This window comes from Lepus europaeus, chromosome 5 (genome assembly GCF_033115175.1).
Source record: "Lepus europaeus isolate LE1 chromosome 5, mLepTim1.pri, whole genome shotgun sequence".
NCBI lineage: Eukaryota > Metazoa > Chordata > Mammalia > Lagomorpha > Leporidae > Lepus > Lepus europaeus.
The window spans coordinates 146,970,146-146,993,063 of record NC_084831.1 but is presented as its reverse complement, the minus strand read 5'-3'; the positions used below and the strand labels follow the sequence as shown (position 1 = coordinate 146,993,063).

Here is a 22,918-nt window from a genome sequence, read left to right as displayed (position 1 = left end):
AAGAGGCCCCCGTCTTCTCCAAGGCCGAAGCGGGCTGGCACCCCCACCCTCGCGGCTCGGCTCTGTTCCCCGAGCCCGGGCAGCCTCACGTACCTCCGGCGCCGGCTCCTCCGCCTGCACCCAGGGCGGCCGCCATGGTGCTCGCTGGGGCCGGCCTTCAGCCTCGCCCCGCCAAGCCGGCTGGTGGGCCGAGCGGCCTGGCCCGGGGACAGGGACGGGGGGCGGAGGGCGGGGAGGGAAGGGGACGGCGGGCCAGGATGGGGGCGAGGGGGAAAGCGAGGCGAAGCCGGGCGCGTTGTGATACACAGCAGCGCCTTCGCCTCCGCAGAAAAACAACAAACTACCGCAACATGGCCGCGGACTCGCGCCGCCGCGGAGCACACTGGGAAGATGGAGGCCGGGGGCGCGCGGGCGCCGGGGCCAGATCCACCGGAGCCGCAGGACGCCCTCAAGGCCGCCTCCGCGTGAGGGACGGCTACTGCGGAGGCGAAACACACGGCCGCAGCCTCTGATGGGCTCCGGAAAACAGAACGTTTAAAGCAAGCGCAGGGGCGGTTGCTGCCCGTAAGGCGACTCCAGTTGTGTCGCAAGGCGCTTTGCGGCAGTCGGCACTGCAGAGCTTTACGGCGGCCGGTTGCAAGTGGGAGAGAGAAGGCCCCGCCCGCGAAAGGTAACTGGCTCCCGGCGTGGTTTGTGTGTGTGGACAGTACGCTGGCAGGAGGGGCGGCAGCAGCGGCAGTCGTGGACGCTGTCCGGGCCTGTGGAGGGGAGGAAAGGGTGCGCACAGCTCTAGAACAGGCGCTTCGGGAAGCCAAGACAAAAGCCCCTGACCCCCCACTCTGGCGCGGGACTGAGGCGCACGCGCACTCCCGCGGGTCCCAAGCCCCCTCGCCACCCTCGCGCCAAAAGCGGGCGCCGGGATTCTGGTGAGTCCCCAGGCCTCACTGGGCTCGCGCTCTCGAGACCCCGCGCCTCCGTCTCTGCGCATGTCTAAGCGGCGGGCAAGGCCAGGCGGTCACGTCGAGGACGGGGTGCGGAGTGACTAGGAGGCTGTCCCGCTGCGGTGGCCGGAGCAGGCGGCTCTGGGTCAGCAGTGGTTGAGGGGACAGGGTGGGCGCTACGGTGCGGTACCCACCGTCTGCAAACGTTGCTTTGCTGACCGTGAACGTGAGCCTAAGGGGACAACAAGTCGTCTTAGGCAGAAAAACAAGGCTCTGCTATGTCCGGCGGCTTGGGATTCAGAACACTGCAAAGAGTGCGTGTGGCCGCTAGACTGCTAGGCTGAGGGAGGTGTAAGCCACAAGGCTGGAAGGATACGCACTCAGGGCCTCTGGGCATTTATCTGACCCGGGGATTACTGAAAGAATTTTTTTTAATCTTTTGTCTAATGAATATAAATTTCCAAAGTACAGCTTATGGATTACAATGGCTTCCCCCCTCCCATAACTTCCCTCCCACCCGCAACCCTCCCCTTTCCCGCTCTCTCTCCCCTTCCATTCACATCAAGATTCATTTTCAATTCTCTTTATATACAGAAAATCAGTTTAGTATATATAAAGTAAAGATGAAAGTTCTTAAGAACAGAAGTTACGTAGGCACGGTAAGAGCTGTGTTTTGGAACGATGACTAAGAACTAGGTAAAGGACAGAGTCTGAACAGATAGGAAACCGGAGGTGCCACACCGATTACTAAACACCCCACACATCCATGCAGGAAATTGGCTAGAGGATGGATAGAGGGGTGGCCGTGTGATGAAACAAGTATAGGGTCATAATGGCTAAAAGCGTGTTACTGTTAAATTCTTCCAAGTTTTGGATATGTTTGAAGTTTTCCATAATAAAGTATTGGGGAAAAAAATTCCTGGGTCCATGATGAATGTAAATAACATCTTTAAAAAAAAAAAAAAATAGGGCAGTCTTTTGACTTGTCTGTGAAGACACCAATTGCAAAAACCATAACTCATGAGAATACCAGGATTCAAGCCCTGTCTACACTGCCAATTCCAGACCTTGAGAGGCAGCAAATGATGACCCAGGTACTTGAGCCCCTATCACCCATGTGGGAGACCTGGATTGAGTGCCTGGTTCCTGACTTCACCTGGCCCAGCCCCAACTGTTGCTGGCATTGGAGAGTGAACCAGCAGATCAGAGTGTTCTTGCTGTATTTTTCCCTTTCCCTCTACCTCTCAAATATATAAAAAATATTTTTGAAATAATAAGCTTTGTAAGTAACCTCATTGAATTGAAGACCTCTCTCTCACTCTTTCTCTGCCTTTCCTTCTCTCTGTGTAACTCTGACTTTCAAATGAATAAAAAATCTTTAAAATAAATAATAAAATTTTAAAATGGAATGCATTTGGGAGAACTTCAAGACACTGATTCTCTCAGAATTGCAGTGCAAGGAAAGACCCAAAGCCCAGGGCAAGAAACATTGAGAAAATAATGGCCAGAAAATAAGTCCACAGTCTAAGTACGAGCTCTGACAGGAGAAATTCAGAGCGTTTTAGGCACAGAGGGTAATTGTGGTGACAACAAATATCACATCGCACCCAATTCCTAAGATCACACAAACTCCCATACCAATAACCAAATATAGTGAAAGGTGTGTTTACCTCCGAAGACAAAAACATTTAGCGTATTCTATCACAAACAACATATCTGGCTTCCAACCAAAAATAACTCCACATAGAAAAAAGCAAGCAACTGCACACTCCCACCTGTCAAAGCAGTAGAACCAGACTCAGATAGGACATCATATTATTATTTGGTTTTGGAACTGTGAGAGTAAATTTAAAATAACTGATGTTAAACATCATTAAGTAACATTAAATAACTAAATGTTAAAGATTCAGATGTCAATGGTAGACAATGAACATGATAAAATGGGTAATTTCAATGGAAAGATGGAAAATACATAAATGGTGGAAATCAAAAGCACTAAAATGCTGTCAGAGGACTCATGGGTACACTTAGCAGAAAGAATAAGTTAATTTGACATAGAAAGCCGGCGCCGCAGCTCAATAGGTTAATCCTCTGCCTTGCGGCACTGGCACACCGGGTTCTAGTCCCGGTCAGGGCACTGGATTCTGTCCCGGTTGCCCCTCTTCCAGGCCAGCTCTCTGCTGTGGCCCAGGAGGGCAGTGGAGGATGGCCTAAGTGCTTGGGCCCTGCACCCGCATGGGAGACCAGGAGAGGCACCTGGCTCCTGGCTTTGGATCAGCACAGTGCGCTGGCCGCAGCGGCCATTGGGGGGTGAACCAACGGCAAAGGAAGACCTTTCTCTCTGTCTCTCTCTCTCTCACTGTCCACTCTGCCTGTCAAAAAAATAAAAAATAATAATAAAAAAATTTGACATAGAAATACAAATTATCCAAACTGAAACAGAAAGAAAAAAGAGTGCAGGAAACAGAGCATCCATGAACTGTGGCGCAGTATCAAATACTCTAACATGACATTTCTCCCAATTAGAGGGAGAAGAGAAAGAACAATTGTCTAAAGAATTAGAATTTTTCCAAAATTTGTGGCAGACACCAAAACAGATGCAAGAAGCTCAGAGAACATCAAGCAGGATGAATACCAAAACAAGCAAACAAAGTTTGTGCCCAACCATACCCTATTCCAACTGCTGAAGAAACAACACAACCTACAAAAATACAAGATTAGTAAGAATTATAGCAGATTTTTCATCAGAGGCCATGCAAGAAGACAATGAAGTGACATCTTTAATGTTCTGACAGAAAAATCTGTCAACTCAAAAATAGGTACCCAGCAAGAATATAAATGAGACAAGCAAATTTGAGCAAATTCATTACTACCAGACATACTCTGCAAGAGATGTTTAAAGATACTCTTCAGGCACAAGAAATATAACAGATGGTCTATAAAAGAAATGATAAATATAGTTGATGATGAATATAGTTGGAATTGAATAAACATTTTTACATATTTAATTGCTCTAAAAGATAAACTGGAATAATGAAAATGTTACTGAGTGCTTATGTGAAAAAGTAAAATACTGACATTAAAAATAGACAAGTAAGATCAAAGGTACAAAGTAGAGAACACAGAAATAAATCCATGTATTGCATCAACTGATTTTAGACAAATGAAGCAAGAGTATATATTGGAGAAAGAAAAGTTTCTTCAAGGAATGGTTCTGGGAGAATGATATCCATATGCAGAAGAAAGAAACTAGACCACTCATATACAAAAATCAACTCAAAATGGTTCAAATGTAAGACATGAAAATACTGTTAGGAAATATAGGGAAAATGCTCCAGAACATTAGTCTGCACCAAGGTTTTTTGAATATGGCCGCAAAAGCATAAGCAACAAAAGCAAAACTTGACAAAGGGGTATATAGCAAACTACTAAACTTCTTTATAACAAAAGAAGCAACATACTGAAAAGACAACCTACAGAATGGGAGAAAATATTTGCAAGTTATTCATCAAGCAAGGGATTAATTTCCAGAAAATATATTAGGAATTCAACACAATAGCAAAGTATATAAGCCAAGAGGCCAGCACTGTGGCACAGTAGGTTAATCCTCTGCCTGTGGCATTGGCATGCCATATACCCACCAGTTCAAGTCCCAGCTGCTCCTCTTCTGATCCAGCTCTCTGCTATGGCCTGAGAAAGCAGTGAAAGATGGCCCAAGTCCTTGGACCCCTGCACCTGCATAGGAGACCAGGAAGAAGCTCCTGGCTCCTGGCTTCGGATCAGCCCAGCTCCAGCCATCGCAGCCATCTGGGGAGTGAACCAGCAGATGGAAGACCTTTGTCTCTGTTTCTCCCTCTCACTGTCTGTAACTCTGCCACTCAAATAAATAAATAAAATATTTAAATAAATAAATAAATCAGCCTATTAAAAAATGGGCAAATGACCTGAATAGACATTTCTCAAAGATAACACAAATGGCCGACAAGTATATGAAAAAGTGCTCAACATCACAAGTCATCAGGCAAATACAGTTCTAAACCACAATGAGAGATCACCTCATCCCATTTAGAATGGTGATTTTCAAAAAGACAAAAAATTACAAATGTTGCAAGGATGAGGAGAAAGGGGAACTCTTATGCACTGCGGGAATGTAAATTAGTACACCCATTATGGTAAACAACACAGAGGTTCCCCAAAACCTAGAAATAGAACTACCTTGTGATTCAGCAATTCCGTTACTGGTTATATATCCAAATAAACTGAAATCAGTATGTGGGAGCCAACATTATGGGATCCAGCATTGTGGCACCACAAATGAAAGTACCACATGTGACACCAACATCCCATAGCAGAATGGCAGTTCAAATTCCAGCTGCTCCACTTCCAATCCATCTTTCTGCTAGTGCACCTGGAAAAGCAGCAGGTGATGGCCCAAGTGCTTTAGTCGCTTCTGCTAATGTGGGAGACCTAGATGGAGCTTCTGGCTTTGGCTTGGCACAGCCCTGGCTGTTGTGGTTATTTGGGGAGTAAACCAGCAGTTGGAAGCTTTCTATCTCTCCCTCTCTTTCATTCTCTCTCTCACTCTGCCTTTCTAATAATAAATCGTTTAAAAAAAAAATCAGTATGTAGACAAGATTTCTATAAATAAAGACCTTTATAAATAAAGTTTTTTAAAAAAAACTGAATTGATATGGATGGATTCATATCTACCATCTTGTTAGCAGGTTTTTACTTTGTTCTTTTTTTTCCTCTTATGCATCCTCTTGCGTTAAGTTAGCACTTTATTGTTTCCTTCTATCTTTTCTATACACTTATTTAAAACTTTTTAAAAATATCTTTGTTTGAAAGGCAGAGTTACAGAGACTCAGAGAGAGAGAGAGAGAGAGAGAGAGAGAAGGTCTTCCATTTGCTGCTTCACTCCCCAGATGGTTGCAACGGCTAGAGCTGCACTGATCTGAAGCCAGGAGCCGGGAGCTTCTTTCAGGTCTCCCATGCTAGAGCAGGTGCCCAAAGACTTGAGCCATCCTCCACTGCTTTCTCAGGCCATAGCAGAGAGCTGGATTGGAAGTGGGGCAGCTGAGACTCGAACCAGTGCCCATATAGGATGCCAGCGCTGCAGACCAGTGCTTTAACCCACTGCATCACAGCACCAGCCCCAATTCAGTTTCCATTGAATACAAATTATCTATACACAACAATTTTAAGACAAAAAAATATTAAAAAGCAAGAATGTATTATGTGTTCTCTGTAAGCACACTTTAAAGATACAGAGAGGATAAGTAAGAGGAAAGGAATATATGAGACAAAACAGACATCACAACAAATATGATCAGAAATAAACAGGAGCATCACATGACAAAGAAGTCAGTTCTCCAAGGAGGAATAAAAATCATATATATGCACCTAGCAGATCTTCAAAATACATGAGAAAATCAATAGAACTAAAAGAACAGAAAGATCTTGAACTATAATTAGAACTTTAACACTGCTCTTAGTAATTGACAGAAAAAAATTCAAGCCTTTTGTTCTGTGAAAGACACTATTAAGAGAAAGAAAAGACAAGCCATAAAGTTAAAGAAAATGTATGCAAATCACTCATCTGACAAAGCACTTGAATCTGGAAAATATATAGAAATGTAACAACATTAAGAAGACAAGCATGTGGTGGGAACAATCACCATGTTTCTAAAGTTGTAACTATGAAATGCATGAAGTTTGTATTCCTTAAATAAAAGGTTTCTGGGGGGAAAAAAAAGATCATGAAACTTTGAAAGTGGGCAACATAGCTAAACAGAAACTTCACCAAAGAAGATATACAAGTGGCACATACACCATATGAAAAGAGTTAAACAGTATTTGACATTATGGAAATATAAAATAAAACCATACTGGCCGGCATGGCAGCTCAATAGGCTAATCCTCCACCTTGTGGCACTGGCACACCAGGTTCTAGTCCCGGTCAGGGCGCCGAATTCTGTCCCAGTTGCCCCTCTTCCAGGCCAGCTCTCTGCTGTGGCCCAGGAGTATAGAGGAGGATGGCCCAAGTCCTTGGGCCCTGCACCCGCATGGGAGACCAGGAGAGGCACCTGGCTCCTGGCTTCAGATCAGCGTGGTGCACTGGCCACAGCGCGCCAGCCACAGTGGCCATTGGGGGGTGAACCAATGATAAAGGAAGACCTTTCTCTCTGTCTCTCTCTCTCACTGTCCACTCTGCCTGTCAAAACAAAAAACAAACAAACAAACAAAAAAAAACATACTAAGACACCACTATGCACTTAATAGAATGGCTAAAATCTATAAAACCACCAGTGCTCTGACAATGATGCAGTAATTAGAACCCTTACATATTGCTAATAGGAGTGCTAATTTTTACAGCCACTTTGAAAAGTTTGCCATTTTTTAAGTTAAAATATGCTACATCATCCAGGATTCCCACTCCTATTTATTTACCCAAGATATATGAAAACATAGGTCCACACAAAAGATTTTAAAAAAATGTTTATAACACCTCAGTCATAAGGGCCCTAAAGCAGAAAACAGCCTAAATATCTACTAATACATGAGTGAATAAGCTACAATATATATATATATATTTTTAAGATTTATTTTATTTATTTGAAAGAATTACAGAGAGAGGTAGAGACAGAAAGAGAGGTCTTCCATCTGCTAGTTCACTCCCCAGATGGCTGCAACGGCTGGAGCTGCGCCAATCCAAACCAGGAGCCAGGAGCTTCTTCCGAGTCTCCCACATAGGTGCAGGGGCCCAAGCACTTGGGCCATCTTCTACTGCTTTCCTAGGCCATAGCAGAGAGCTGGATCAGTAGAGGAGCAGCCTGGACTCAAACCGACACCCATATGGAATGCCAGCGCTTCAGGCCAGGGCATTATCCCACTGTGCCACAGCACCAGTTCCTACAATATATTTATAGAATGTACAGTTACTTTGGATATGACCACAAAAGCCATAACAGAAGAACAAACTGCTAGTACAGCTATATAGATGAATCTCAAAAAATGAGACTTAGGGGTCCATTGTGTAGCCTGGTGTTGACATACCACAACCCACATTAGAATACCTGGGTTTGATTTCTGTCTCCAGCTTCCTGCCAATGCAGACCCTGGGATGCACCAATGATGGCTCGAGCAATTGGGTCCCTGTCATCACATAGGAGACTTGGATTAAGTTCCCAGCTCCTGGCCTTGGTCCCAGTCCTGGTCATTGCAGGTATTTGGGAAATCAGTAAATGGAAGCTCTCTATCTGTATGTGTATGTCTATCTGTCTGCTTCTCATAACAATTTAAATTTAAAATATTAGATATAGGCAAAGAAGTAGCCAGACAAAAAGACAAACAGCATGTGTCTATTTATTTGTAATTCAAAAGCAAAATTAATCTTGGTGACAGAAAAGCAGATTACTGGGTTAGTTGCCTGGGGTATGGATGAGGAAGACTGATTGCAAAGGAATAGGTGTGTATTATATGTTTCTTGGGGTAGCTGTCAGAAGCATGCATAAAATTCTCAAGGCCCATTTTATTACAAAAAAAGTATTCTTTCATAATGAGGGAAGGAAGGGGCTTATGCTGTGGCAAAACCACCGCCTGTGGCACCAGCATCCTATATGAGTGCCGCTTCACATCCCATCTGCTCCACTTCTGATCTACTTCTGATCCAACTCCCTGCTAATGTGCCTAGGAAGGCAGCAGAGGATGGCCCAAGTGCTTGGGCCCCTGCACCCACACAAGAGACACAGAAGAAGCTCCTGGCTCCTGGCTTTAGATGAGTCTAATTCCAGCCATTGAGGCGATTGGGTAGTGAACCAGCAGATGGAAGATCTCGCTCTCTTTCTCTGTAACTCTGCCTTTCAAATAAATACATCTTTATGTAAGTATATATTATGTATATTTAATGAGGGAAGAAGAAAGACATATGCAAATGAACAGTGGAATGCCTATAAATCACAAGTCTGCAATAAGAGACTCTCTAAGAGAAGTGGGCACACCACTGTGCCCAGTGTCCACAGAAGGCCTTATGAGCTTTGGGATCCAGAGCTGAGACCTGTTGGCAACAGAATCCACACAGGACTGGTGCTCTGGACTATCATCATTCCTTTCTGCTTCCCAAGGCTGTTTCTCCAGCTTTTCTAGAAATTCTGCAAACTTCCAAACTCCTGTTATGAACCACTTCAGGGCTCCCTAAGTCTGTGGGTTCTGAGTCCATGCACAGCAGGTTTGTGAAAGGTCAAATGCAGCTGACACTGTCATTACAGAGCCAGTGGACAGCAGAGCATCAGCACTCATGGCGCCAAGACCACTCATCGCCATAGCCAGTGAGTAACCCAAGTGCCTTCCAGGATGAGGGAAGTAGAATCCTCTGTTTCATCCATCCAGTGCTGTTTGTTCACCTCTGCAATAATTGCACTGTGGTTCAGTGGGGGAACAGCAGGGACAGCCATTCCTTCCCACATGACATTCAGCAGTAAGTACCACATGCCACCATCAGCTCACTCCTCTATCATATATTGATAACCAGCCATTCATCTAACATATGCCAACAAGCAACAGCTGAGCCAGAGCGTGGTGGCCTGTAGAAAGGACTACAGTTAGCCCACATCCCACATCAGAGTGCCTGCGTTTGATCCCTGGGTCTGAATCCAGATTCCAGCTTCCTGTCAGTGCACACCCTGAGAACATCAGTGATGGCTCAATTAATGTTGGTCCCTACCACCCATGTGAGAGATCTGAATAGCATTCCTGGCTTCCATCTTCAGCCTCAGCCAAGCTCTGGCTGTTGCAGGCATTTGGGGAGTTAACCAGTGAATGGGTTCTCTCTACGTATTTCATCTATAATATATTTTATATATTTAACTGGTAGCAATACTCAAACATATGCAGACTGCCCAGTAAAATATTAGGGTAGGGTAGTCAGGAATTTATTTCTGAAAGCACCTGAAGAGAATTTATCCTAAGAGAGGAAGTATCCACAACCAACTGGACCTACTAACAAAGCTAGCAGGTAGCAGAGATAGGCACCAGGTCTGGCGTTGAGACAGACAGTCATGTTGGTCCTGTGGTCAGGCTCCAATGGGATCCCGGGGAATAAAGTGCTACAAATGAGTGAATGCAGACTTCCTTCTTCAAGATCTCAAGAAGGTAGTGGGGATGCAAAGCTGTTTTGTTTCTGACTGACTGATAGAACAAAGATAAAAGCCTCAGCCATTTTAGCTCCTAGCCTGAACACAGATAAAATGCTCTTTACCTCTTTACCTTGTCTTCTTTCAAGAGACCAGCTCAGCCCCATGCTCTGTATTGTTCCCCACCCCATCCTCTGCATTCTTTTTCAGGTTTAAAACCCCGAGCAAAAACCTGTAAGCAGCAGCTCACCTCCGTCCCCTGACCTCCCCTCTGGGCCCTCAGCCCACTCTAGGCTATACAAGACCCAGCCTTTTGGAGGCCTGTGCTCTCTGCCATGTGTTCTGTCTTAGGAAAAAGGCGCAGTTTCATCTATGGCGCGATCTACACCCTGACACCATCCTAGGCTCTAGTCCCCACCGCCATTGCTGGAATCCAGGTGGCCACATGACCCAACCACCAGTGTCAAGCTCCATCCCCATCCTAATGGAATTCACAGCTCCTGCTTCCCTTCCTGCCGTCTGGCAAAGTTTTAAAAGGACCTGTTCCTGAACACGTGGCTCTCTCTTCTCTCCTGCTCTCTGCTCTCCTGCTCGCTCTCTCTTCTCTCGTCTCTCTCTTCTCTTCTCGCTAGTTCCTCTCCTCTCTGTCTCTCTCTCTTATACTCTCCTTCTCTCCCTTTTTCCCTCTTTGCCCCTTCTCTCCAGCCTGCTGGGCTTCCTCAATAAACCCTTTCCCTTACTCCAGTGTTTGGTGTGTTTTTTTTTTTTTTTTTTTGGACAGGCAGAGTGGACAGTGAGAGAGAGACAGAGAGAAAGGTCTTCCTTTTGCCGTTGGTTCACCCTCCAATGGCCGCCGCGGTAGGCACGCTGCGGCCAGCGCACTGCGCTGATCCGATGGCAGGAGCCAGGTGCTTCTCCTGGTCTCCCATGGGGTGCAGGGCCCAAGGACTTGGGCCATCCTCCACTGCCTTCCCGGGCCACAGCAGAGAGCTGGCCTGGAAGAGGGGCAACCAGGACAGGATCGGTGCTCCAACCGGGACTAGAACCCGGTGTGCCGGCGCCACAAGGCGGAGGATTAGCCTAGTGAGCCGCGGCGCCGGCCTGTTTGGTGTGTTTTGTAATGGCCTATCACCGCATGTGTGCACACCGGCCATTGGCCACCTCTGCAAATTTATTTTCCCTTGAATAAATTCATTTTGGCTGTGGGTTCTGTAAGACCCCAGACAGGTGTCTCACACTTCTACCGACCCCAGAAACACGAATTCCATTCCAATCGATGCAAAGAACAAGAGGAAGTTTATTACATCTGCGCAGATGGGCCGTCTCAGCAACACTACAAAGCAGTGCAGAGAGAACGACCCCGACCTTCAATTGCCTACAGTATTTAAGGTTACAAACCACAACATTAGCATATCTCCACAGCATTACAAAAAGATCACAAGATAAACTACAGCATGACAAATACATCACAAGGTAAAGGGTTTTTCCAAAGTAAGGGAACAAAGTCCTTGAGCAAGCATAAACACGGGGTCATCATGACCAAAAACTTAACATAGCTCCTAAAATAATTGTCATATGCTCCATTATCTCATGAAAGCATTAGCACAATCATCACATGTTACAAGGTCAGCTAAAGTTTAGTTATCTTAAAAAAAGCATTTTGCAAGCCCAGCCGTTTTGTACAAAAGCAGAACAATATGCAGTTAGCCAAGCGACTCCATTTTAACCCCTTCCTGCCTTATTTTCTCTCAGGTTCCTATCCTTTCTCCTCTGTGTTCTGCTCCCCTTTTCCACACACTGACTATAATATGTAACAAAGAAAGGCTTCACTTTAGCAAGAACAGATGTTGCTCTGCCATACTCCTTTGTAGGGAGAGATCCAGAACCACTGAGCAGCAAAGATACCTCAAAAGCTCTCAAATTAACAGTAGGGCAAAAACTCCAGAAAACAGAAAAGAGTAGTTTTGGGTAGAAGCAGTGTCTTATTGAAGAGGAGAGAAAAGAGAAGTACAGAAATACAGACCAGTACTGCCACTGCTTATGCAGACTGTCAAAACACACCAAGACTAGTATTATATAGCAGGAAAAACATTTTTTATTCTCCTCTTAAAGAACCACTTTGGGGGACCAGCACCATGGCACAGTAGGTTAATCCTCTGCCTGTGGTGCTGGCATCCCATATGGGCACCAGTTCTAGTCCCAGCTGCTCCTCTTCCAATCCAGCTCTCTGCTATGGCCTGGAAAAGCACTAGAAGATGGCCCAAGTGCTTGGGCCCCTGCACCCGCATGGGAGACCGGGAAGAAGCACCTGGCTCCTGGCTTCAGATCAGCACAGCTCTGGCCGTTGCGGCCATTTGGGGAGTGAACCAACAGAAGGAAGACCTTTCTCTCTGTCTCTCCCTCTCACTGTCTGTAACTCTACCTCTTAAATAAATAAATATAATTTTTAAAAAAAGAAAGAACCACTTTGTTAATAGGAAGGCAGCCTGGCACATGCTCCCGAAGACAGAGAAACTGAGAGTGCTAAATTGCTTTGTATTACAAAGAATTTGGAATTTTCCTGGATATATCAATAGAATATTGAGAACAGATAAGAAAGGGATAAGGATGAAGAGGTCTGAAGATAAGAACAGTGATGGACAGGAAGCAACTGTGCAAGGTGAATGATCCATAGGAAGTGCCTGGTGGAAGAAATGGCTAAGAGACACTGAAAAGAGGGATGATATTTGATTTTAGGTTGGGAGCCTGATGTACTACCACCCTTCCTCATTGTCAGTGGTCTACTACATGCACTGTCCTGTGTTGATGATGCTTAGGAGCAATCAAAAAAACATCTGCTCCACGTTTTGATGGAGTGAAACTAAGGATGGCAGAAAACAAGGCATTAAGGTTCTGCAGGAACAGGATTTGAAGAGGAAGTGACCATGAGAATATAAACTTTCCAGAAGGAAGTTAAAATTATATTATGAATACCATGTGATATTGTCAAATGTTCATATTTATATATAAATGTATGTAATAAAATCAGAGAAATGCTGCTCTTTCGCTTAAAATATATCAACAATACTTTGATATTCTTCTAATGCCATTTATAATAGTTTCAAATATTCCATAATAATGTAAATGCAAATGTAGCTGGTTTTTGTTTGTTTTTTAATTTTTGCTTTTAGCTAGCGACTGCTTGAGGACCTATAGGTTATTTCCAGATTTTCACTATCATAAAAATGTTGCAATAATAACTGTAAGCATACATATTTGATGGCATCTGATTATTTCTTTAAAACTATTTCTTAGAGTAGAGTTGAGCAGTCTAAGAGTATGAAGATATTTCAAACTTTTGATACTTGTTGATATGTTGCCTTCATAAAGTATTATATCAGTTTGCCCTCCTGCCAGTGAAGTGTGTAGAACTCCCCAAACTTTAGTCTGCTCCCCCAACACTAGCAAGCCAATCACTGGTGGTGGGTGGTAGAAAAAAGTAGGTATTTATTGCACAGCACAGAACAACTAGCCGAGTAGCTATTGCCTAATTCCTGGGTTCTCCAAGGGGTTGAGGGCAAAGATTGTTACAGATTAAAGTTGGAACCAAGAGGTTGTGTGTTCAGCTTGTGTCCAAGTCCCTGGCTGGTTTGCAGTGCTCCTGGCCCTTTGATTGTTTGGCAGTATCCTGTTCTTTTGGGAAATTGGATGATGCAAACTGGTCTCCATTCAAATGGTAGTTACTTTCTTGCTCAGGGCTTGGTGTTCCCGGAAAAGAAACCTTTTAATACTAGACTGAACATCAAGATGCTATCTACCGGGGATATAAATGACCTTAGGAGTCTTGTGTTCAGGGGCCCCATAGGGTGAGTTGCACCACGCCCTCAATTCAGTGAGTTAATTTTAGAAAGAGATTAATTTACAATCATAAAACCAGCACAAAGAAACGTTAGGCTAAGGGAGGAAGGCTGGGAGACCAGGACGTGATGGATGGTAGCTACCTTCCACATGGGAGGCGCTGTGGAGAGGCTCAGTTTCAAAAGTGTAAGAGCACCAAATCCTTTTAAAGTAACAAATGGATGGCCGGCGCCATGGATCACTTGGCTAATACTGCACCTGCGGCACCGGCACCACGGGTTCTAGTCCTGGTTGGGGCGCCGGGTACTAGTCCCGGTTGCTCCTCTTCCAGTCCAGTCCAGCTCTCTGCTGTGGCCCGGGAGGGCAGTGGAGGATGGGCCAAGTGCTTGGGCCCTGCATTGGCATGAGAGACCGGGAGGAAGCACCCGGCTCCTGGCTCCAGATCGGTGCGGCACCGGCAGTAGCGGCCATTAGGGGAGTGAACCAACAAAAGGAAGACCTTTCTCTCTGTCTCTCTCTCACTGTCTATAACACTACCTGTCTAATAAAAATAAGTAAATAAAAAACAAATGGGTATACTCCATATTAGACCAACACGGAGCTAGCATAATTCAACAGTGGGAATTTCGCACAGTCTCACAATGGCGAGTTAACATTGGATCATAGAAAGAGTTCATAGGTACAAACTCTTAGCTGAGACAGGCTTCTTCCTGACAGCTAGGCTCCTGACCTCCCTTTGCTTACAGCATTTTCTTAAGAAAACCTTCTCTGCCCCTTTGATATGTAAACCTCTTCAAAAGCCTGTTGCTAGTTTTACAGTGCAGCAGCTGGCTTTCTCCAAAACCTAGGAGCCACACCTTTGAAATGTAACCATCTCTCAGCCTCTGAGGAAGTATAAGAGCCCTGCTAGGAGCCTAAGAGTGAGAGCCCTGGTCTAAGGGTACCAGTTATGAAGCTTGTTAGCGAGATGGCGCCGTCTTATCTAGGGTGACATTTAAGCCCCAGACGCCATCTTCGGCTCTGGCCCTATTGCCATCTTGTGCAATCAGCTTCAATCCTAAACTCAGCCTGGCTTACTAGAAGTCAGGTGACCAAATGGCCCAACCACAAGCGTCAGTTCGTCCCCATCCTAATGGGATTCGCTGCTCCCACTTCCTTACCTCTACAAAGCTATATAAGACCTGTTTTCCTAGTACAGGCTGCTGTTTCTCTTGCACACAGAGAGGCAGCCTGTCAGGTTTCCCCCACCCGACAATAAATCTTTCCCTTAATCTGGTGTTTGGGGTTTTGTGGTGGCCTTTTCTTTCAAACCCAAAAAGAAATTTACTTTTCCTTTGGGTAAGACCTGTTAGCAAGCACAGCCTACAGTTCCCTCAACTCTGTCTCTTAAAAATTCTCCAGAAAGGCTGGCCTTGAAGCACAACAGTTACCTACATCCCATATCAGTGCATGTAGTTCCCGTCTGGCTCTGGCTGCTGATCCAGCTTCCTGCTGATACGCACCCTGGAAGGCAGCAGGTGATGGCTCAAGATCCTGAGTCCCCACCCACCTATGTGGGAGACCTGGATTGAGTTCCAGGTTCCTAGTAGACACCTGGGGAGTAAACCGTTGGATGGAAGATCTCATTATCTCTGTCTCTCTGGGTGTCTTTCAAATAAATAAAGTAACTTTTTAAAAAATTCTTCATTTTTTTGTATCTTCTATTTCTTTCTTTAATGTTTTGTTCAACCCTTAAATTTTTCCTTAGTAGTGCAATTTTAGCTTGGACATCCGTAAAGCCACCCCAGAAAGCAAAATATTTGTATGTAATATAATGGTAATCATTAATTGCTGTTGAAATGATCTAATTAACAAATTTTTTGTTTTTAAAGACTCTCTAAAGAAGTGGGGTCATGTATCACTTAACGTCAGGGAAATGCATCATTTGGAGATTTTTGTCATTGTGCAAACATTATAGAATATACCTACACAAACGACAAACTAAAATGGCTAGTGTCATTGGCAATATAATTTATGAGGTCACTGTCACCTATGTGGTCCATCACTGACCAAAATTGGTTATGCAACTCTTGATTATACTTCAAAGAGAAGGAAAAGCACCCCCAGGCTCCCACCCCTATTGCCTTTGATATTGACTTTATCGGTCCCAGTATCTCTCCCTTGACTTGCAGTTTCTCTCTTCACTGTGGTGATTGCAAGTCAACTCCTTACTAAATATTAACTCAGTACATCACTGGAGTGGTACAAGGGTCAGGCTGGCCCTTCAGGATTCTGGATTGTAAGACTCAGAATTAAACCATCACATCCATAGCTAATCTCTAACACTAGACTTTATTTTGAAATGTTTTGGAGGAACTTCAAGCCCTGATCAAACAAAATAATAACCCGTCTAACTGTTGTCCCCAGATGGGCAAAATCCCATTTTGTCATTACTGCTGATTTAGAACACAGCTGCCCCCTGTGGCTGACCAATCCAAGGACTGCCACAAACACTGTGAGCCAACCAGAGGCCTGCACACAGCTGGTCGTGCGCTGCTCAGCCCCCACTTTAAAAGAGTCACTGCCCTGAGTCTCTCCGGGAGTGCAGGAATTGAGCAATTGCCACTTGACCCCTTGCTCTGTGCGTTGCAAATAAACCCCTGCTTTCTCCCACCACCACAGCGTCTCTAATTGGTTTGCAGGCATGTCAGATGAGCATACCCAGTTTCAGGGGTTCTATAGAAAATCCTCCAATTCCTAAAATACAATCGGTAATGGGAAAAAAAGTACATGTGAAGGTACATCTAAGTAAACATTTCTGTAGAAAGTTATATAGTATCTACTTGGAGAATATTATTTGTGTTTTGTTGACAAAAAGGTTGCCTTTAAAATACTGAATGGGGGGAGCCAGCACTATGGTGCAGGCGGTTAATCCTCCGCCTACAGAGCCAGCATCCCATATGGGTGCTGGTTCTAGTCCCAGCTTCCAATCCAGCTCTCCGCTATGGCCTGGAATAGCAGTAGAAAATGGCCCAAGTGCCTGGGCCCCTGTACCCATGTAGGAGACCCAGAAGAAGCTCCTGGCTCCTGGCTTCAGATCAGAGCTCAGCTCTGGCCATTGTGGCCATTTGGGGAATGAACCAGCAGATGGAAGACCTTTCTCTCTGTCTCTCCCTCTCACTGTCTGTAACTCTACCTCGCAAATAAATAAAAATCTTTACAATAAAATAAAATAAAATACTGAATGGGGCTGACATTATGGTGCAGTGGATTAAGGCATTGCTTGCGATGCTGGCATCCCATATTGGAGCACCACTTTGAGTTCCGCTGTTCCACTTCTGATCCAGCTTACTGCTAATGTGCCTGGAAAGGCAACAGAGGATAGCCCAAGTGCTTGGATCCCTGCCACCCATATGGGAGACCCAGATGGAGTTCCAGGCTCCTGGCTTCACCCTGGCCCAGTCCCAGCCATTATGGCCATTGAGGAGTGAACCAGCAGATGAAAGATTTGTGTGTGTGTGTGTGTGTTCCTCTCTCTATAACTCTGCCTTTCAAATAAATAAATACGTCTTCAAAAAAATAACTAAAATACTGAACAAGAACAGAATGAAAGTTAAAGAGGCTGGCCTTGTGTTGCAGCCAGTTGGACTACCACTTGTGATACAAGCCTCCCATATGGGCACTGGTTCAAATCCTGGCTGCTCCACTTCTGATCTAGCTCCCTGCTAGTGTGCCTGGGAAAGCAGCAGAGGATGGCCAGGTATTTGGTTCCCTGCCACCCAAATGGGAGACCTGGGAAAAGCTTCTGCCTTCAGCCCTGCCCTGCCTGGGCCATTGCTGCCATCTGGGGAGTGAACTAGTGGTTGGAAGATCTCTCTCCATTTCTCTCTCTCTCTAACTCTGTCTTTCAAATAAATAAATAAGCATTTGAAAAAAAGTTAGTAGATTGTGCTCAGATTTAACTATCAGCATATTGTTCAGGGAAAAGATTTGAGGTAATAACTTTAACTCTGATTTTGTTACCTAAGAGTATGCCTGGGCTGGTTTTGTGGTATAGCAGGTGAACCAACAGATGAAAAATTTACTGATTATTTATTATTTGAAAGACAGAATGTCAGAGAGGGAGAGATACAGAGAGAGAGAGAGAGCTTTCTGCTGGTTCACTCATCAAATGGCCATAAGTAGCCAGGCTAAGCGAGCTAGGAACTCTGTCCAGGCCTCCCATTTGGGTGCAAGACCTAAACACAAGCAGGGAGCTGAAGCAGAAGTGCAGCAGTCAGGACTCAAATCAGCTTGTATAGGATGCCCAGAAGAAGCTCCTGGCTTCAGATCGGCCCAGCTCAGGCTGTTGTGGCCAATTGGGGAGTGAACCAGCAGATGGAAGACTCTCTCTCTCTCTCTCTCTCTCTCTCTCTCTCTCTCTGCCTCTCCTTCTCTCTCTGTAACTCTGACTTTCAAATAAATAAGTAAATCTAAAACACAAAAAAAAAAAAGAAAGGAAAGAAGGAAGGAAGGAAGGAATTTGTGTCAAAGTCACTTTTAGGCCTCCCAATCCAACTTCCTTTTAATGGGAACCCTAGAAGACAGCAGATGATAACGCAAGAACTTGGGTCTCTGCTACTCATGTAAGAGACCTGGATGGAGTTTTGGGCTCCTAGCTTTGGTTTGGCCCAACCTTGGCTATTATATGCATTCAAGGAATGAACCAGTGGATAGAAGATGTCTCTGTGTCTCTTTCTTTCTATCTCCCTGCCTTTCAAATGAAATGAAAGTAATTATATAAACATTTTTTCAGAAAATCACTTTTGGGCCTTGTATCAGCATTGAATCAGCTCCAAGAGTTCTGTACCTCCCCTAGGACCTCAGACAAGAAGACAAATTTTTCTTTTCTCTCAAATGTATCTGTACACCACTTAGCTTTCCCTCTCTCTCTCTCTCTCTCTGGCCTAAACCCTCACAATTGTGTTCATACTAGGTACATTTGCAGTGTGATCCCCCTGAATGCTATACAAGGGTACTTCCAAAAGTTCATGGAAAGTTGAATTAAAAATGTTGATTTTAGTGCAAAACTTTTGAAATCCATGCATACAAGAGGTTTTCAGAAAGTTCATGAAAACAATATCATGAAAAAAACTATAGATTTCAAACTTTCCATGAAGTACCCTCATATATTTTTTTTTATTTGAAATGCAGAGTTACAGAGAGAGAGAGAGAGAAAGAAGGAGAGACAGACAGAAAGGGGTCTTCCATCTGCTGGTTCACTCCCCAAATGGCTGAAATGTCCTAGGTTGGGCCAGGAGCCAGGAGCTTCTTCCATTTCTTCCGTGTGAGTGCAGGGGCTCAAGCACTTGGGCCATCTCCCACTGCTTTCCCAGGGAGCTGCTTTCCCAGCAGGGATCTGGATCAGAAGTGGAACAGCCGACACGTGAACTGGTTGATGCCCAAGTGGGATTCCAGCATTGCAGGCAGTGGCGTAACCTACTATGCTACAATGCCAGCCCTAGTATCCTCATTATTATTACTTACAAAGAAAACTTGATATTCATCTTTCATCCTATTTCTTCTCAGTTATTTAAGTAATAACATTCTGTTTCTTTTCTTCTCTTTTCTTTTTTAAAGATTTATTTATTTATTTGAAAGTGAGAATTACACACAAAGAGGAGAGACAGTGAGAAAGAGGTCTCCCATCCGCTGGTTCACTCCCCAATTGACCTCAATGGCCCGGAGCTGCGCCTATCCGAAGCTAGGAGCCAGGAGTTTCTTCTGGGTCTCCCATGTGGGTGCAGGGGCCCAAGGACGTGGGCCATCTTCTGCTGCTTTCCCAGGCCATAGCAGAGAGCTGGGTGGGAAGTGGAGTAGCTGGGTCTCGAAGCGGTGCCCATATGGGATGCCGGCACTGCAGGCAGCAGCTTTACCTGCTACACCACAGCGCCGGCCCCATGTTCTCTTTCTATGATGCTTTTTATCTAATTTAATTTTCTCATTATTAGGAGCATTCTCTTTATAAAGTCATTAAATTAAGTCATCCTAATACATAGTGATAAGAGTAAAGTACTCGATATTTGATCTGAAGATGTCAATTAAATAGTGTGGTTAGTAACAGAAACCAGAAGTCTGCACAGGGATGTCAAATATACTTTTGAACAACCTACTAAATTTAACCTATGTGGAATATTATGCAAATTCAAGGTCATGACTTTCATTGTTCACTTGCTTTTCAATCACATCTAAGCATGAGATACTGATAAATCGATTACAGAAAAATGGTAATTCTGAGTCTCATTTCTAGCATCAGATAAGTCATCTGAGAGAGTCTCACTTATGTCAGAGAGATAAAGGACAAGCATGTGAATGAAACTGTCATCATTCCATGCTGGTTTATGAAATAAGAATTCTTCCTTTTCCTGATGATGACTTTCTGTGTGACAAAATTCTGTTTTCTGACTCCTGCGATTTCCCCAAATATGGGAAACTCAACTGCACAATTTGTGGTAGTAGGGGACTGCATTCATGCTCTCCCCTGAAAACAAAAAAGAAAAGAAAAAAAATTCTGTTTTCAATTATTTTTCAGAAGCATGTTTAAGACATTAATCCAGAGAGAGTGTTCACGGGCACTGCAGATGGCACTGTCTGGTCCCCTGAGCTTCTCTCATTCCTCCTGTGTTGTTTTACAAGTGGAAAATTGAGAGAGGCAATGTCATACAAAGTAGTGAGGACTGAAACAAAGCTCGCCCAACTTCACACCTTGTGCAGCCCACCAGAGGTGTCTTCAGTATCACCATCCTCTCTATTGTAGATCACTGTATAGAATTACTGCACAGCATGGGATGGGCACTTGGCAGAGCAGTTAAGATGCTACTGTGCACTCGCATCCCATATCAGAGTGCCTGGGTTCAAGTCCCTACTCTGCGTTCAATTCCAGCTTTCTGCTGTGCACCCTGCGAAACAGCAGTAATGACTCAAGTACTTGAGTCTCTGCGACCCATGTGGAAGACCTGGATTGAGTTCTGGGATCCTGGCTCTGGCCAGACTCAGCCCCAGCCGTTGCAGGCATTTAGTGGGGAGTGAACCAACTGTTTCATTATGTGTGTGTCTGTTTCATTATGTATGACTCTGTCTTGCAAATGAATAAATATAAAATTACTGTATAGTATTAATAACATTGAGATTTCTGTAAAAGAAAATAAAATGTTACTTTGAACATAGATATATTAAATCATTTTCTAAATGAAATTTTCTTATTGCTTCCAAATATAACTTCTCTTTTACCACTTATTCATATTATATCTTTGCTTCCAAAATTCGTTGAAGCTCCAATCTTTTTCTAGCTAACATTATTTTATCTTTCTGAATCCAAATTATTTGTGTTGTTTTAACGCTTATTTGCATTCTCTCTCTCATTATGTCAACTTACAGCTGTTTACCTGTGTGCACCCTCTCAGCCTTTGGGTTTGCCTTCCAGGAGGCAAGAACCTGAGTCCCCAGTGAACACTGACATTAAATATTCATCCATGAACATTAGATATTCACCCAGCAGACATGCATTGATATGTCAGAGGCACAAAAGTGAATAGGTTGCTGTTCCTTCCCACAGGATGTCTCAGTCAGTCTCATCCACGATTCTGTGTAGCCGGGATTACAGCACCCAGTCCCTGAGTGAATCTATAGGATCCTGTTACTGAAACACCTTCCTTCTGAAAAGCTAGTGATCCCCAAAAGTAAATAAGCTACATGCAAAAGCTCGACTCTGTCATTCTAATAACCATAAATTTGATCCCTCAATGATTAACCATTGATTGAATAAAGAAATCTGGCCATTGGTTTGCAGTTAAAAAAACTAAACTAGGGAGAGATGTTTAACCTAGCAGTGAAGGCACCCGTCGAGATGGCCAAGATCCACATCAGAGGGCATGGATTCAATTCCTGGCTCTGGCTCCTGACTCCAGCATCCTGCTAATGCAGACCCTGGGAGGGAGAAAGGATGGCTCAACTTCCTTATCTGCCCTGGTCTCGCTCTCTCTCTCCCTTTCAAATACATATCAAATTAAAATTTTTTAAAACTAAAGTGCAAGCCGGCACCATGGCTGACTAGGCTAATCCTCCGCCTGCAGCGCCGGCACCCCAGGTTCTAGTCCCGGTTGGGGCGCCGGATTCTGTCCCAGTTGCTCCTCTTCCAGTCCAGCTCTCTGCTGTGGCCCGGGAAGGCAGTGGAGGATGGCCCAAGTGCTTGGGCCCTGCACCCCATGGGAGACCAGGAGAAATCACCTGGCTCCTGGCTTCGGATCAGCACAGCGCGCCGGCCATAGCGGCCATTTGGGGGGTGAACCAATGGAAGGAGGACGTTTCTTTCTCTCTCCCTCTCTCACTGTCTAACTCTGCCTTTAAAAAAAAACAAAAAAAAACCCTGAAGTACAATTTATCATTTTTGCAAATGATAAATCTCATGGAGCCATGCCTCTTTATGAGCCCTGGACATTTCTTGAGGTGCCTTTTACAGTATTAGGTCATCTCACAATGGTCACTTAACTTATCTGGACCTGAATGTCCTCCTTTATTCATGAAGAGGAGAGCTTAACATTTCCTCAGGTACACAGTGATATTCCAGCTACAACATAAGCACATCTCGAAGTTCTGGTAGCTTTTATAACTTGAGGAAAGATCATTGTACTGGCAAAGGCTTTAGGAAACATGGAGCCTGCGTTGTGGTGCTGTGGGTTAAGCAATGGCCTGCAATGCCAGTGCCCTATTATCGGTGCCAGTTTCTGTCCTGGTTGTTCCGCTTCTAATCCAGTTCCCTGCTAACATCCCTGAGAAGGCAGTGGAAGATAGCCCATGTGCTTGGGCCCCTGCACCCACATGGGAGACCCAAATGAAGCTCCTGGCTTCAGCCTGGCCCAGCCTTGGCAATTGCAGCCATCTGGGGAGTGAACCAGTGGATGGAAGCTCTCTCTCTCTCTCTCTCTTTCTTTCTTTCTAACTCTGCCTTTCAAATAAATAAATAAATCTTCTTAAAAAAATGAAAAAAACCTT

At 44.6% G+C, this 22,918-nt stretch overlaps 2 protein-coding genes across 6 annotated transcripts in view; one reads left to right on the top strand and one right to left on the bottom strand.

Moving 5' to 3' along the window:
• The window catches only part of RBM33 (RNA binding motif protein 33), a 149,205-nt gene extending 148,829 nt beyond the window's left edge, over positions 1-376 (bottom strand). For 3 of the 4 annotated variants that reach the window (XM_062192915.1, XM_062192918.1, XM_062192919.1), the window contains exon 1: positions 94-375. In XM_062192915.1, the coding sequence (XP_062048899.1) occupies positions 94-136 (43 nt within the window). In that variant the 5' untranslated portion in view covers positions 137-375. Of the gene's footprint in view, positions 1-93 lie in introns of all 4 variants that reach the window. The other variant, XM_062192913.1, reaches the window with a different exon arrangement.
• Positions 377-467: 91 nt separating this feature from the next.
• Positions 468-22,918, top strand: part of CNPY1 (canopy FGF signaling regulator 1) — a 123,205-nt gene continuing 100,754 nt past the window's right edge. Inside the window, exon 1 of one of the 2 annotated variants that reach the window (XM_062192921.1) lies at positions 468-670. The gene's annotated coding sequence lies outside the window, so the exon portion shown is untranslated. Of the gene's footprint in view, positions 671-8,119; positions 8,167-22,918 lie in introns of those variants that run through there. The other variant, XM_062192922.1, reaches the window with a different exon arrangement.